We start from the raw sequence: 15,124 nt of genomic DNA, 5'->3' as shown, positions 1-15,124 counted from the left end.
TTACTAAATTTGTGAGGAACATAACTAGACTAAATTAATGTAGCTTAAATATTGACCGGCCTTTTATCATCATATTCTTTTAACATTCAGATCATTTTATATTTTACATGCAAACTTTGTTTAGCTTAAATAATTATTTTTAGTTTTATCAACCATATACTTTTTTAAATAAAATAATAGTTTTCAAATTATAAATACTATAAATATGAAAAAATACTTAATAGATTAACTCAAAAACAACAATTAAGTAATTGTTTCTTTGATAATTAAGTGGGTGAGTGGGAGATTGAATAAAACAAAATAAATACTGCACATTTAAAAATGCATAAGATAATGAATCTCAAGTGTCAGAATGGAATAAAATTATTTTTATTTAGCTTGCTCATTTAACATATAATAAAAAAAATTATAATTATTTTAAATCCTAATGTTGAATGTTTTATTTAAAGATTTTAATATTATGTCTGTCATAAATTTTAATAGTAATTCATTATCTGAATTATTTTAGAAATCTTACAAAGCTACATTTACATTTAAAAATAAAAATAGTGTGTCCTTGAAATGTAATTTATAAAATTTGAAAATTATAATAAGTAAATTGTTATGATTATTTAAAATTTTTATTCATAGTTGACTTTTATATAATTTTTTAAGTTTTATTAATCTAATTGGATCTTACTATTATTATCAGAGTATTATCATCAGAGTATTAGTTTAAATTAATTTTTCTAAAGTTCCAGCTTTCATTTTCATAAAAAAAAATTTTTTTAATCTTTTATATTTCATAAATTAATTTGAAAAATGTTCTAGATTTATTTTAAGCATTAATATTGGAATAAAATATGCTTATAATTATGTTTCATATAATAGAAGATGAAATATATTTCTAGCTTTATTAATTTCAAAGTGTTTTTGCCATAAATTTATTCAAATATTAATTAATATTAACATTATATATCTGGGATCATCAATAGATATGAGTGTTTTTGTAAGACATTTTCTGAGTGTTTAGGATTCTCAGAATAATCTTTTGATTATTGTGAGTTTTCTAAATGTTAGTAGCACCTTCTGAAACTACTAGCATCTATGCCTCTGGAAGTATGTTAGTATTGTTTACTGTTGTGGTTAGGGCTGTCAAGAGCTTTTAGGGCCTGCAAGTAGAGTGGGCCTTTTGTCTCTTAGCAAAACTTTCTAATCTTTTGTTTTTTGAACAAATGAAATACATGGAATGTTTCTTTATCAATAAAAAGCAATCTTAAAGATTTTTTGTTAACTTAAAACTTAAGGGAGCTTGTAGTGATTCTACCTTTAAATTAACATTAATTTTATAAAGGTAGAATCATTACAAGCTCCCTTAAGTTTTCTCTGGATCCAAGGAAAAATCCCCAGCTCTCCCTCTCAATCTCCTGACAGTTTTGGTTGTGACACAGCATGTAAGACAAGCCATATTGTAAGGGGCATAGTATCCCAGAGGGATTGTCAGATATATTAAGAAGTAAAATTAATGATGGCAAAAGCTCGGATAATTTGTTTTAACATTACAAATTATTTTAGTATAATAACCCCACTAACTTGATTATGTGGGATGAAGATTGTCTGAGTTAGTGGGGTGTTTTCTTCAATGGCATGGAAAACAAGTAGATTTAATACTGTTTAGTAAGTTTTACTGCTGAGTTTATTATTGCAAGAAATGAGCTCAAAAAATTTCATGACACAGTAAAGTATAGCAATGTACAGTTTGTATTAACTTACTGACTATAATAATATAATGCACAGTATCACAAAGACTTCCAGATATCAAAAACACTTGTTAATTATAATTTCATTATAATTATAATGACTCATTAATTATAATTTTTCTACTGTCAAAAATGTTTAAATTACTGTAAAGTTGTTCAAAAAAATTTTATCTGAGGTTAGCAAAGTCCAAGTTGGGGTTTTCAAGTTAGCAGGAATTTATTGTATTTGAGTACGTTACATAATATATGAATTCTATTTTAATATAATAAAAGAAACATTATAAAATAATTGTTATATAAAAAGAGATTTGATTCTTAGGAATTTGAGAACCACTAATTTAGATCAAAATNCAACGGGAGCTCTGTACTTCAGATATACTAATAATATATTCTAATAATACTAATATATTATAAAAATAGCAGATTGTCATTGGCAACGGCAAAAGAGTGGAAACATCATTCGCACTTGTTCACAGAAAGTCAGTTGTTTGCCTCACGTAACTGCTGAATGGAAAGTCCATTGTTCGCAGCCAGTCCGTTATTCGAGGCACCACTGTATTTGTTTACTTCATTAAAACTGTGATAATATTTACATAAATATAGATAATTTTAAAAATGATGATATCAATGAAAATCTGCATTCTTCCAAACTTCGAATTCACTATAGACATTCAGTTTTGTATAAGCTTAACCTAACACGAGCCTCTGAATGTGGCCAAAAATATTAGTTTATTATACAGTTAATGCTGGAAAGTGTGAGAGGTATGAATTTTCTGTTATACATTAATTACAGTTTAAACTTATTGAATTTGTAAGCTGGAACTATCGTGATGTATCAACATACAGGAGTCGGTAAATAATTCAAACATCTCCGTCTTACACAGTCAAATTAAACTGTTCTTGAAACACATGCCATCACATATACACTCATTTGCATAGTTTATATCACTGTCGATGAACTTTATTACTTTTGCTGTTGAAAAACTATTTTCCTATTTTTGTAGCATGATTATGTCAGACCTAACAGATTCCCAAATGGGAAGTGATGGAAAGAATGATACAAAACATGTACACTCAAGACATGGAAACATGAAATTTGGTCGAATGAGTCAACTTTCACTGTGTTTCCCACTTTTGGCCATGTTTATGTCTGGAGATTAGCGTGTAAAGTTTACAATGTTGACTGCCTTAAACTTACCATCAAGTTTGGCGGAGGTTCTGCATGATATGGGTGTGATATCATTAAACTCGAGTCCAACAGTTATCCTCCTCAAAAGTAAAGTCCGGAGGCGTCTGCTATTCTGAGTGACCAACTCCTCCTGTGATCCAGACTTTGTTTCTGGACGGCTATGCAATCTTTCAGAACAACAATACTGCTATCCACACTGCTGGTTCTGTTCGATCTTGGTTCGAGGAGCACGAAACTGAAGTTAAGCATTTGTCCCGGTCAACTCGATCACTCGACTAGAATAATTAGCCTGTCTGGGCATTCTTGAGAAAAAGGTTAGAAACAGATTTAGACTTCCTGTTTCTTTGAAGGAATTAGCATCACTATCAGTTGAAGAATGGTACAAAATTGACATTAATGTTGTTTGTGATTTATATTTGTCTGTTTCTTTACATATTTTGGCCGTATTATCCAAAAAAGAAGTCCTACCCGTTATTAGTAAACCAAAGCAATCCAATCCCAGTTTAATTCCAATGACATTTGATTTTAAAAATTCACATAGTAAAATGTCTTGAAAATAAAATAGTTCTGTGTACTTTTAGACATGTTTTAAGTAGTATATTTGATGAGGATTATAAGACAATAACAAAATTGTCTTATAATCCTCATCTAGTGGTATAAGAACATTAATATTAAATTAGAAAATCCTAATATTTTATATAACTCCAGCATAGAAGCATGCATTTACTGAAATTGTTATCAAACATATTTTTCTTGTAACATTTATTGGGTTGTCCAAAATGTTTTCTAGGTTTTTAAAAAATTTTGTAACTATTTTATTGCCCACCGGTGGCCAAGTGGATAAAAACCACTGAGCACAGATAGTCGGTTGTGGGTTCGCACCTCACTGAAAGGCAGGGGTGGGAACATTGCATGCTTCTATGGTAACTGTGAGAAGCACTTCCCAGATGAACACAAGCCTTCGATTGTTGCAGCATTTAATTATTGCCATTCAGGGCCATAGTAGGTGGTAGCCTTGCTCGAGAACTTTTTTAGCGAGCTCTGTAGAACATCTTCCTTTGGCTACATCGTCCTTATGCAAGGCGGGAGGTGAGCATTCTTGTTGTTGCAAACCTACGCAGATGTATCTGCAACGATTGGGACAGGCTAACCATTTTAGAAAAGTCAAGGGTTTATGCAATACACCTAGAAAATCCAGCAACAGGAGCTATTACAAGATACATAGGAGCAACAACAACAATGCTCGCCTCCCGCTTTGCAGAACATCAGGACGATGTAGCCAAAGGAAGATGTTCTACAGAGCTCGCTAAAAAAGTTCTTGAGCAAGGCTACAACCTACTATGGCCCTGAATGGCAATAATTAAATGCTGCAACAATCAAAGGCTTGTGTTCATCTGGGAAGCACTTCTCATGGCTACTACAGAAGCGTGCAATGTTCCCACCCTCGCTCTACCTGGGTGTGGATTGCCTTGTATCGGTGTCTAAAAAACAAAATGCGCCTAACATTGTATTGCCAACGCGGTTGCATTTTCATGCATGCGCTGCTAGCATCATAAAATTTAAAGATTCAAACATATCAAAAACTATTTGCACGTTCTTAATGGAATTTCTGGACACCTGGTTTGAATTTAAAATTCTGTTCCTTTGGAACATTCTGCACGTTTGTTTCGTTAAAATTTGTTCATTTCACCTGAAGACGACAGTTATACACTCGTCGAAAGTGCTTGTGTTAATACTAAAGGAACTTTATTAANCAATAAATAGTAAAGGTAGAAACCACAGTGATGAAAGCTCTTAAAGATATCACAAAAAATGACTTTGACAAATGTTTTGGATATTGACAGAAGTGTATAGCAGCAGAAGAAGCTTACTTTGAAGGTGATATAATCTAAGAGTTTCTCTGTATTGAGAAAAAAGTTGTGCCAAAGTTTGGTTCCTTTTGTTCTGTCTCATATTCCTTATTCAATAACCAGTATCAATAATAAAAAAATATTTTATCATCATAATTTATTTATTTTGAAATTTTTATAGTTTACCTTTGAGGTTTTGGGTAAATCTTGTAAAAAATCCTGACTTCATATTTGACATCGAAAAAACACCAACAGTTGATTCTTGTCTTTCGGTAATTGCTCAGACGTTTATGGACTCCTGTTCTACTAGTGAACATCGCCTGGGCAAGGTAAGATTATCAATTCAAATTTTAAATGTATATCTAATGTTAATAAGATATTAATTAATGAAATTTATACAAATATTGCAATTTATTAAGAAGATTGAAATGGAAGTATTTATAATCTATCAAGCCATCATAATCTTTTATTCTTTACAAAAACATTAGAATTATTTTAAAAAACATATTAAAGCTATTTCATTAATTTTGATAAACTAATTTAATCTTGAGAATGTAAAAAATTTAATAAATCTTTTATCACTTACAAAAATGAACCATATAGCATACATTTCTTAAGCAAAATCTAATATATATAGGAAAAAAAACAAAAAATTATTTACAGAAGTTTTTTATTAAATTTATGTATAAATAAAATCAGAAATCTTTAACAATAATAATAAATTTTCACAATAATCATCTGTAATGAAGTCACAGAGAAAAATATCTTATTTTAAAGAAAAATAAAAAATAGCATTAATAGAAAATCACATATATAATTGAAGACTATTCAAGTGATTCAAAAATCCAGATGTTTGAAGACAAAGTGTAAAATATTTGAATATATATGTTAATATTTTTCAGAATATATTTTATAAATTTTATAATGCAACCATTTATTTTGCCTTTTTTTTCAATATTTATGCTATTTCTTGCCTAAAAGCCTTTGCCTAAAGGGGTGGAATCTAAAAATTTTCATAATGGTAATCAGTTTTATGCTTGATACAACATGCAGAAGTTTCATTTAATGCAAAATCCATAACTTAGTAACAATATCCTAACCATTACAAAAAATACTAGAGCAACTCAAGAATGTAAATGATATCTTATTAATATTATTCTAAAAGAAAAATTTCAGTTGAATCCAAATATTATATTACAATACATTGATTTAAAAAAATTTGATATATCATATAGATCAATACAAAAAATCCAATTTTTAAAATGATATATAGTTTATTTACCATTAATAAATTTCTTGTATCATATTATGATATAGAAGTATTAAAATTATAATAAATTCTATATTTTAAAAAAATAAAAAATGAAGACTAACAAAAATATTTTGAAGTCTTTTCCATTAACAAATAAAAATCTCAATAATTTTAAGTTATTTTATAATATGAAATAAAGCATAATAAATTTTGTATATAATTCAGTTTGCTAAAATTTATGTTTTCCACAAAAACTAAAATTTTATAAAACAAATTTATAACTGGCTTAATGACATAAACATAGTGCTTACTAGAGCCAATAAAAGCAAGCATTTCATCCTGATGAAAAAAATTCACATATTGGAGATTACATTATATTCAATAAAATGAAGGTGAGGAAATAGATGACCACTACCTTACCGCCTCCATTATCAACCATTTTTTTAATATAATACTGAGGCATCAGCTTCAATCAGGAAAATAATGTATTAAGTAAAGTCAATATACTCTTATAAAAATACACACACAAAAATGTATATAAAGAAAAAGAATATGTACTTATAATAAACTTATAATAGATTGAACCCAAAAATAATTTTTACATTGAAAGAAATTCTAGAGACTTTCTGACAGCCTGACAGGCAAAAATGGTAATCATCATACATTCAGTACTGGATATATTTTGCTCAAATAACAGGCTAACCATCAAATTCCATTTGACTAGCTTTCACTGATCACTTTTTCCTGTAACATTAGCCTACTGTGTCCAAATTTTATGGTTTATTTTGTACCTGCTGGCCTCAAGGCAAAAACTTCTTATTCATGTAAAATACCTGGTGTGAACTATTTGCTGTTGCAAATGATTTTGGAAATAGAAAATAATCTCAGGACTATCCTGAATACATGCGCAAAGTTTTACAGAAATTAGTTTACTTATCTATTTTTCTAAAATTTTTGTACCATATGTTCTTTTCAATTACTAGTTTAAAGAACTATTATAATAAAATGTTTTTATCATTCAGAAACAAGCTTATAGTTTTCTACATGTTGGTTTATAAATCAAAGTTAGCTTTGTATAGTTTAAAACTTTAAAAGACTACTGAATACTGAAAATTAAGTGAAAGTGGACATGATGCATTTTGGAGTGACATGCTTTATGTCATTCCAAAATACATTTTATCTGATTATAAATAAGATATTGTAAATTTCAATATGGTAATGCAAGGTTTTATTAATTAAGTATTAGAAATTAGAATATCTTATAAAATTTAGAATACTTTATTGATATTTATTTAAAAAACATTAATAATTGATTTGAATGTATTACCATTATCATACTTTATATAATTTATTCATTACTAATATGAGGGAGAGTCAAAACTTAACCAAACTTTTGGATCTTTGTGTTACATATGATTGTGAGAGACAGGCAGCATCAGATTCTTAAGTTTCTTATATTTCCTTGTATCACTTGTATTCATGAACAGCATACTAGGACTGGATTTTTATAATAATATTTTAAAAAGTTGGCAATAGAAATTATACATCTTAAGCAGTGAGCAAATATCGAAGTTTGTATGAAATTTCTTAAAATTTCAGAAAGTTTGAATATACTTTATCTGTGTTAAGTCCAAACAAAAGAGGTCTAATAAAAGCTTTATGATAAAATAAGCCCAATTTATTGAAGAGACGGAACTGAATCTTTCTTCATGGCAATGCCCTGTGTGTTGGTAATTTTTGGTCAATGAATATCTGACTAAGAAGGGATACTTTCATGATCTTGGTCTCTCAGATTTTTATCTGTTTCAAGAAGTTAAAGGATTACAGATTCCAATAAATAGTAAAGGTAGAAACCACAGTGATGAAAGCTCTTAAAGATATCACAAAAAATGACTTTGACAAATGTTTTGGATATTGACAGAAGTGTATAGCAGCAGAAGAAGCTTACTTTGAAGGTGATATAATCTAAGAGTTTCTCTGTATTGAGAAAAAAGTTGTGCCAAAGTTTGGTTCCTTTTGTTCTGTCTCATATTCCTTATTCAATAACCAGTATCAATAATAAAAAAATATTTTATCATCATAATTTATTTATTTTGAAATTTTTATAGTTTACCTTTGAGGTTTTGGGTAAATCTTGTAAAAAATCCTGACTTCATATTTGACATCGAAAAAACACCAACAGTTGATTCTTGTCTTTCGGTAATTGCTCAGACGTTTATGGACTCCTGTTCTACTAGTGAACATCGCCTGGGCAAGGTAAGATTATCAATTCAAATTTTAAATGTATATCTAATGTTAATAAGATATTAATTAATGAAATTTATACAAATATTGCAATTTATTAAGAAGATTGAAATGGAAGTATTTATAATCTATCAAGCCATCATAATCTTTTATTCTTTACAAAAACATTAGAATTATTTTAAAAAACATATTAAAGCTATTTCATTAATTTTGATAAACTAATTTAATCTTGAGAATGTAAAAAATTTAATAAATCTTTTATCACTTACAAAAATGAACCATATAGCATACATTTCTTAAGCAAAATCTAATATATATAGGAAAAAAAACAAAAAATTATTTACAGAAGTTTTTTATTAAATTTATGTATAAATAAAATCAGAAATCTTTAACAATAATAATAAATTTTCACAATAATCATCTGTAATGAAGTCACAGAGAAAAATATCTTATTTTAAAGAAAAATAAAAAATAGCATTAATAGAAAATCACATATATAATTGAAGACTATTCAAGTGATTCAAAAATCCAGATGTTTGAAGACAAAGTGTAAAATATTTGAATATATATGTTAATATTTTTCAGAATATATTTTATAAATTTTATAATGCAACCATTTATTTTGCCTTTTTTTTCAATATTTATGCTATTTCTTGCCTAAAAGCCTTTGCCTAAAGGGGTGGAATCTAAAAATTTTCATAATGGTAATCAGTTTTATGCTTGATACAACATGCAGAAGTTTCATTTAATGCAAAATCCATAACTTAGTAACAATATCCTAACCATTACAAAAAATACTAGAGCAACTCAAGAATGTAAATGATATCTTATTAATATTATTCTAAAAGAAAAATTTCAGTTGAATCCAAATATTATATTACAATACATTGATTTAAAAAAATTTGATATATCATATAGATCAATACAAAAAATCCAATTTTTAAAATGATATATAGTTTATTTACCATTAATAAATTTCTTGTATCATATTATGATATAGAAGTATTAAAATTATAATAAATTCTATATTTTAAAAAAATAAAAAATGAAGACTAACAAAAATATTTTGAAGTCTTTTCCATTCCATTTTAACTGTCAGCTCAATCAACACTGGTAGAGTCAACCTTTTTTATATGCTTTTCTTTGTCCATATATATGAAAATTGTTTAAAAATTTCTCTTGCATTGGATATTTAATTGTAAAAATTTTCTAAAAACATGAAAATATAAGCATGATCACAACTAATAATATTACTATGTGCAGTAATTTGGTAATTTATTAGAATAGGTTAGGTTAGGTTAGAACGTGCGTCCTCATTGTTCCAGCCGCCACGACGGTGCACATAGGTAAAGATTAACCAATAAATCTAAAATTTCAAAAGAATATTACAAATTGACTTAGAATATTTAATGAACTAATAAATAATTTTATTATGTATATTACTAAGTTCAATTTCATACCTAAGAAATGCTCATTAAGTTTAATATTATATTTTTTTAAAATTTAAATCCAAACATCCTAATATATTTATCTTTATTTCAGGATTCACCATCAAATAAATTACTATTTGCAAGAGATATTCCTACTTATAGAAAAATGGTGTCAAGGTTTTATCAAGATATTGCTGCTATGCCAGCTGTAACAGATCAAGAAATGTCTGTTGCTTTACAACAATTGTCATTGGTAAGAATATTAAAATTACTGAATATTGTATATTATAATTTATTTCAATTTGTTTTTAAAGCAACTTGATTAGTAAATTTGCCAAATAAAGATGTTTATATAAAAGAAATTGTAAAGTATTATATATATAATTAAATTTGTAAAGAATAATATAAGCATTGTTAAATATAGAATAAGAATACAATTATTCATAAACTGGTTTACAAGATTTGTACAAAACATTCCAAATACACTTTTATCAGCAGTATTCTTTACTTTCAAATGTTTTTGCTGTTCATACAGTAATCATCAGACTACATCAAAGAGAATACAAAATAGAATTGTTTATTTGATTTTATAAATGTAAATATTAATTTAAAGTGATATATTCTGATAATTAATGCAGTATGCTCTAAATATTCATCATTACTGTTTTCTAACATTTTGTCTTGTGTTCAATAAAATTATTTGGTATTTTTTGAAAATTCAGCATTCCTCATTTATTTTTATTTAGTAAAAGAGTTGTCCTATGTCTTTTGTTTTCCTTTTTGAACTCTACCTCTTTTTTAATAATAATGTTCAAGAATGATTTTACTTTTCAATTCTGTTGTGATAGTTGATTTCATTGACTAATACTTATTTTCTTTCTTTTTATTCATTTATTTTTTTGTTCTGAAATTATCCAATAAGTTTCCTTGTATGTTTTCTAAAGGCTATGTTTCTAAGTTCTATATTATTTGAAATTTATTTTTTCATATTAATAAGTATATTATATAATCACTTTATATGTAAAATTATTTTATTTAGTAGAGCATTTAAAGATATAAAAAATGCTTTATAATCCTCTGACATTTTCTCAAAATATAGTTTTGAGATATTTAAAAAAGTTTTTTTCCAAATCTTTCCATGCAACGTTTTGTTAATTCTAATAAGCTTCAATACAGTTCAGTGTGTCTTAATTTAGCTCATGTAAAATTGAGTTTTTAAGAAAAACTATCATATATTAATTTATATAAAGTTACAACCACCAAATCCAAATTTACAAAGATTACTAAATATATAAAGTTGGATTTTATCACTTTATTTTTCATTTCTATTTTTTTAAATCAACTTTATTGATTTGAAAGAAAATGTCAGTCTGGAGTAGGGCTTAAATCCACACATTCTATATATTAATCATTTTTAATTAATGCAATTATTAATATTAGCAGAAGAAAACAGCTCAGTCATGAACATTTAGTCCAAATTAATTAGTTTTTATGTCAATGTCTAGGCAAAAGCTAGTCAAGCTAGCTTTTGCCTAGACATTGACATAAAAACTAATAAAAGCTAGCTTGATGATCCAGTTTTAAATATTTGGTAACTTTATTGTCCAACTTTGTTTCTTTGAATATCTCTGATTACATTTATTCTATTTGCTCCAAATGTTAAATTATTGATTTAATTTTTTTATTGTTCATAATTCAAGTCAGATATTATTGAATCTGACTGCATTCTGTTTGCTTTCTCTGTTAAGTAATAATAATTATTGTTACAAAAGTTGCTTCTAGCTCTTGGTATAATTAAATTATCAACAAACATAAAGCCGATAATAGTAAGGGCTTACTTATCACACCAATGATAATGGGCACAAATGCTCAGGAATCAAAGTAAAAACATTTAATAAAACTTAAAGGTAAAAGTAAACTTAAAAACTATGCCTAAAACTATACAATATAAAAATGAAAATGCCACTATAACTGTATGAGCAGTAAGCATTGTCAATGTAGACAGGTGTGATCTGTTTTTGTTATGTTGCTGGTTTGTGTGTTTTACATTGTTTTGTTGCTGTATAGTTTTAGATCTATATTTGGCTATTCTTTGTTTATAGGTTTTTTGTTTTGGCTTCCTGTTCATCAGGTCGCTTTTGTACATTCTGAAGATTTTTCACACCTGTCTACATTGACAATGCTTACTGCTCATACAGTTATAGTGGCATTTTCATTTTTATATTGTATAGTTTTAGGCATAGTTTTTAAGTTTACTTTTACCTTGTATAATTTTTAATATATTAAAACCTTTAGTTAATACCAACTGATGAAGGACTGTTTTTTGTCAGAAAATAGTCTGAAATGCATTTTGGGATTTTTCGTTTTCCATACTTATGTAGTCATTTTTATCGTACATCCCTTTTTTGCTTTTATTAAATGTTTTTACTTTGACTTTTGAGCATTTGTGGCCATTATAATTGGTGTAATAAGCCCTTACTATTATTGCTTTACATTTAATTAATTAAATAATTATTGTATTTTATCGCTATTAATTAATTAATTTTCTTATTTATTATTATAATTTTTTATTTTTTTTTTAATGATGATAGCAACATAGTCTATAACTTATTTGTTTTATAGAATATTTATAGAAAAAAATACATAAATAAACAAAATGTATGTTACAAATAATGTTAAATACAAACTGAAGACAATTTTGCATCACTACAAAAAGAGAAATAATAGAAATGAGCTTTATCATACAACACTTTTGCCAAGTAGGAAAAAAGACAATCAAAATTAATTTTCTTTATTTACTTGTCATATATGAATTATAACAGTTCAATGTCAATATATTGATAAACAGGATAATCGTAAAATAAGTTAACACAAAATTCTTAAAAGTTTTAAAATTATTTTTATTTAACTACTGGTTACAAATAAAATATGTAGCAAAAATGAATTTGGAACAATGCTTCTATTATCTACACTGAATCATAATATATGTTCAATGCAGTGGCATACCGTCATTAGAAGCAGTGGATGCACCGCTTCCCTTGTATTTTCTAAAAAATAAATACATATTAATTTTAATTATATGAGAATAATCGCACAATATTTTATTATAACTGCATCATGTATCTTATTACAAATTTCTATACTATATATGAAAAAAAAAGATAAGATTGCTATTGTATATTCAAATATTAGTGGCGGAGTGGAAGAGCTGTATCGTCAGTATCCAAAAAGCCAGATTCGCGCATGCGCTTTACAGAGCACCAACCTCACTCAGTTTAGCTGGTGGAAGCCTAGGACCTTGGGTGGATGCTACACATATACCAGATCCAATTCTATCCAGGACTGGTTCTGGGCTCTTACCTGCCCGCTAGATATTTGGCCACCCTTGCCCCATTACGTAAATCATGATTAGATTTATAACTTAACCCAACCAATAAGAATTTACTGGTATGTTTTATAATAGTTCTGTATAGTTGACAGAAGTTAAAAAAATCCATTAAAATATTTGATATATTTATTCTGCTTTTACTCTGCTCTCCCATCTTATATTACTTTCGGATTTCAATGTTAAACCAGTGATATTACAATTTTATATGTCTTATCTATAAAGGGATGTAGAAAAAAACGTGTACAATTCTTGTACAATGTTAAAAAATTAACTGTTACTTTGACAGCATCATTTACAACTAAATTTAATGAATGAGAGAGATGCACAAGGTGCAGAAAAAGCTCTAGAATTTAATTTCCTTAATTTTACGATTTACATATCAGTTGTCTTAAAAATTTGCCTTTCCAATTTTTTCCCAAGACTACAAATATTCGAGTACAAAGTAACCAGTTTGACTTATTTCTACTTAAGAAGTAGTTAAATAATTAAGAGATTAGGGAATTGGGAACATAAACAAAACCCTGATGAAAGAGCTGAAATTTTACTTAAGCGAAACAAAAGCTTAACCGAACCATCTCTAGCCGAGTACAGTGGAGACTGATTTCTTCGTATTATTAATGTAATAAAGACAGAAATTTTTCTAGTTCAACGAGAGTGACCGAAAAGTTGTAAATTTTGGAAATTTCTGAGGTCACTAAGTTCTAAAAAGAATTAGTTAGAAAACAAATGACTATTAAGTTTAACATGTTTAAATTTTTACAGCTATGGTGAGAAACGTTTAAAATCTACAACAGCCCTGTTGCGTCCTTTGAGATATACTAGTGATGCAACAAAAGAGGTATTTGACATTGACNTCCCGTACAAAATTAATAGTTCACCCAGACAGTGAGTCGATTCCCAGACTGTCCAGGTGAAAACCGAACAGGTGGTAACATTATTCCGTGCTCATTACAATCAGTCCGAATCGTAGGTGCCACGAAAATATGAAATAAAATGGTTCAAATTTTTACAAGATATTATTATTATTTATTGTGAAATTTTGCTGCCTCCTAAAAGTGCCATCCAGGGCGGGCCGCCCCCACTACGCTACACCACTGCTTTGAGATATACTAGTGATGTGACAAAAGAGGTATTTGACATTGACTGGTATCGGCACCCTGGGGATTTGGCAGTCCGCGTGTATGCACGCTCTGCAACCGTCTTCGATTCTGTCCATTAGCCACTTGTAGGGAGCTATTTGACTAAGTGCATTGTTTTAAGATTTAAAAAGTAAAGAATATTTTATATTTTTATGTACATTTCTTTACAAAGCTATATTTAATTAAAATTTTCTTTAAAAGTATATTCATACAATTGAAGAATATTTTGTACCAGGTATGTACTGGTACGTCCACCACACATTTTATTTCACCAAGTTTTTATAACTTTATTTTTAATTGTAGTCCTTATATCATGACTAGCGATTCGGAATGTAATTGTGATATTAAAATAGGCATTTAGAGAAGTCTACGGTTTTTACTGGTTTATCAAATAAACGATACAAATGGACCCTAGACCATCACTGATGCGCAATTGACTGATTGCCCCTGGATGTCGGCTTCTTACAGAAACACAGCTTCCCTCTCATCAAATGTCATGGCACGCCACCGGTTCAATGTATCCATCATTCTGAAGGATAGGTCTAATGCAGAACATAAAATTATAAACAACACATTTTGGTTGATCAGAACTGATGTTTAATAAGTTATCTTTTAATTTAATTCCTCAAACCAACTAATAACTTATGCTCCATACTTTATAAACTCATCCGTTGAGATAACTCCATAATCAGTATTTTCAAGAGTTTAAATACAGGCTACATGGATGCCTTTTTATTTTTCAGCTAATAGATATGAAAGTGATATGTTTAATCATTTTCCTTTCATTAAGTTCTGGTATCAAAAAATTTTTCAACTTTTCTGCATGTCTTTGTAATTGTTACAATTTTAAGCAATCCATTATTATTATTATTTTTTTTTTCTTGAAGAAATAA

At 27.8% G+C, this 15,124-nt stretch overlaps 1 protein-coding gene across 1 annotated transcript in view; it reads left to right on the top strand.

Moving 5' to 3' along the window:
- LOC111639369 (plexin-B-like) overlaps positions 1 to 15,124 on the top strand; it is a 163,673-nt gene that overhangs the window by 140,171 nt on the left and 8,378 nt on the right. The window contains exons 30-32 of the mRNA XM_023385244.1: positions 7,718 to 7,760; positions 8,139 to 8,286; positions 9,817 to 9,957. Of these exons, the coding sequence (XP_023241012.1) occupies positions 7,718 to 7,760; positions 8,139 to 8,286; positions 9,817 to 9,957 (332 nt within the window). The remainder of the gene's footprint in view (positions 1 to 7,717; positions 7,761 to 8,138; positions 8,287 to 9,816; positions 9,958 to 15,124) is intronic.

Source organism: Centruroides sculpturatus, unplaced genomic scaffold (genome assembly GCF_000671375.1).
Source record: "Centruroides sculpturatus isolate CEXI.00-Female unplaced genomic scaffold, Cexi_2.0 scaffold213, whole genome shotgun sequence".
Lineage (NCBI taxonomy): Eukaryota > Metazoa > Arthropoda > Arachnida > Scorpiones > Buthidae > Centruroides > Centruroides sculpturatus.
The sequence above is the reverse complement of the archived record's forward strand: the minus strand, read 5'-3'. Positions and strand labels throughout refer to the sequence as shown.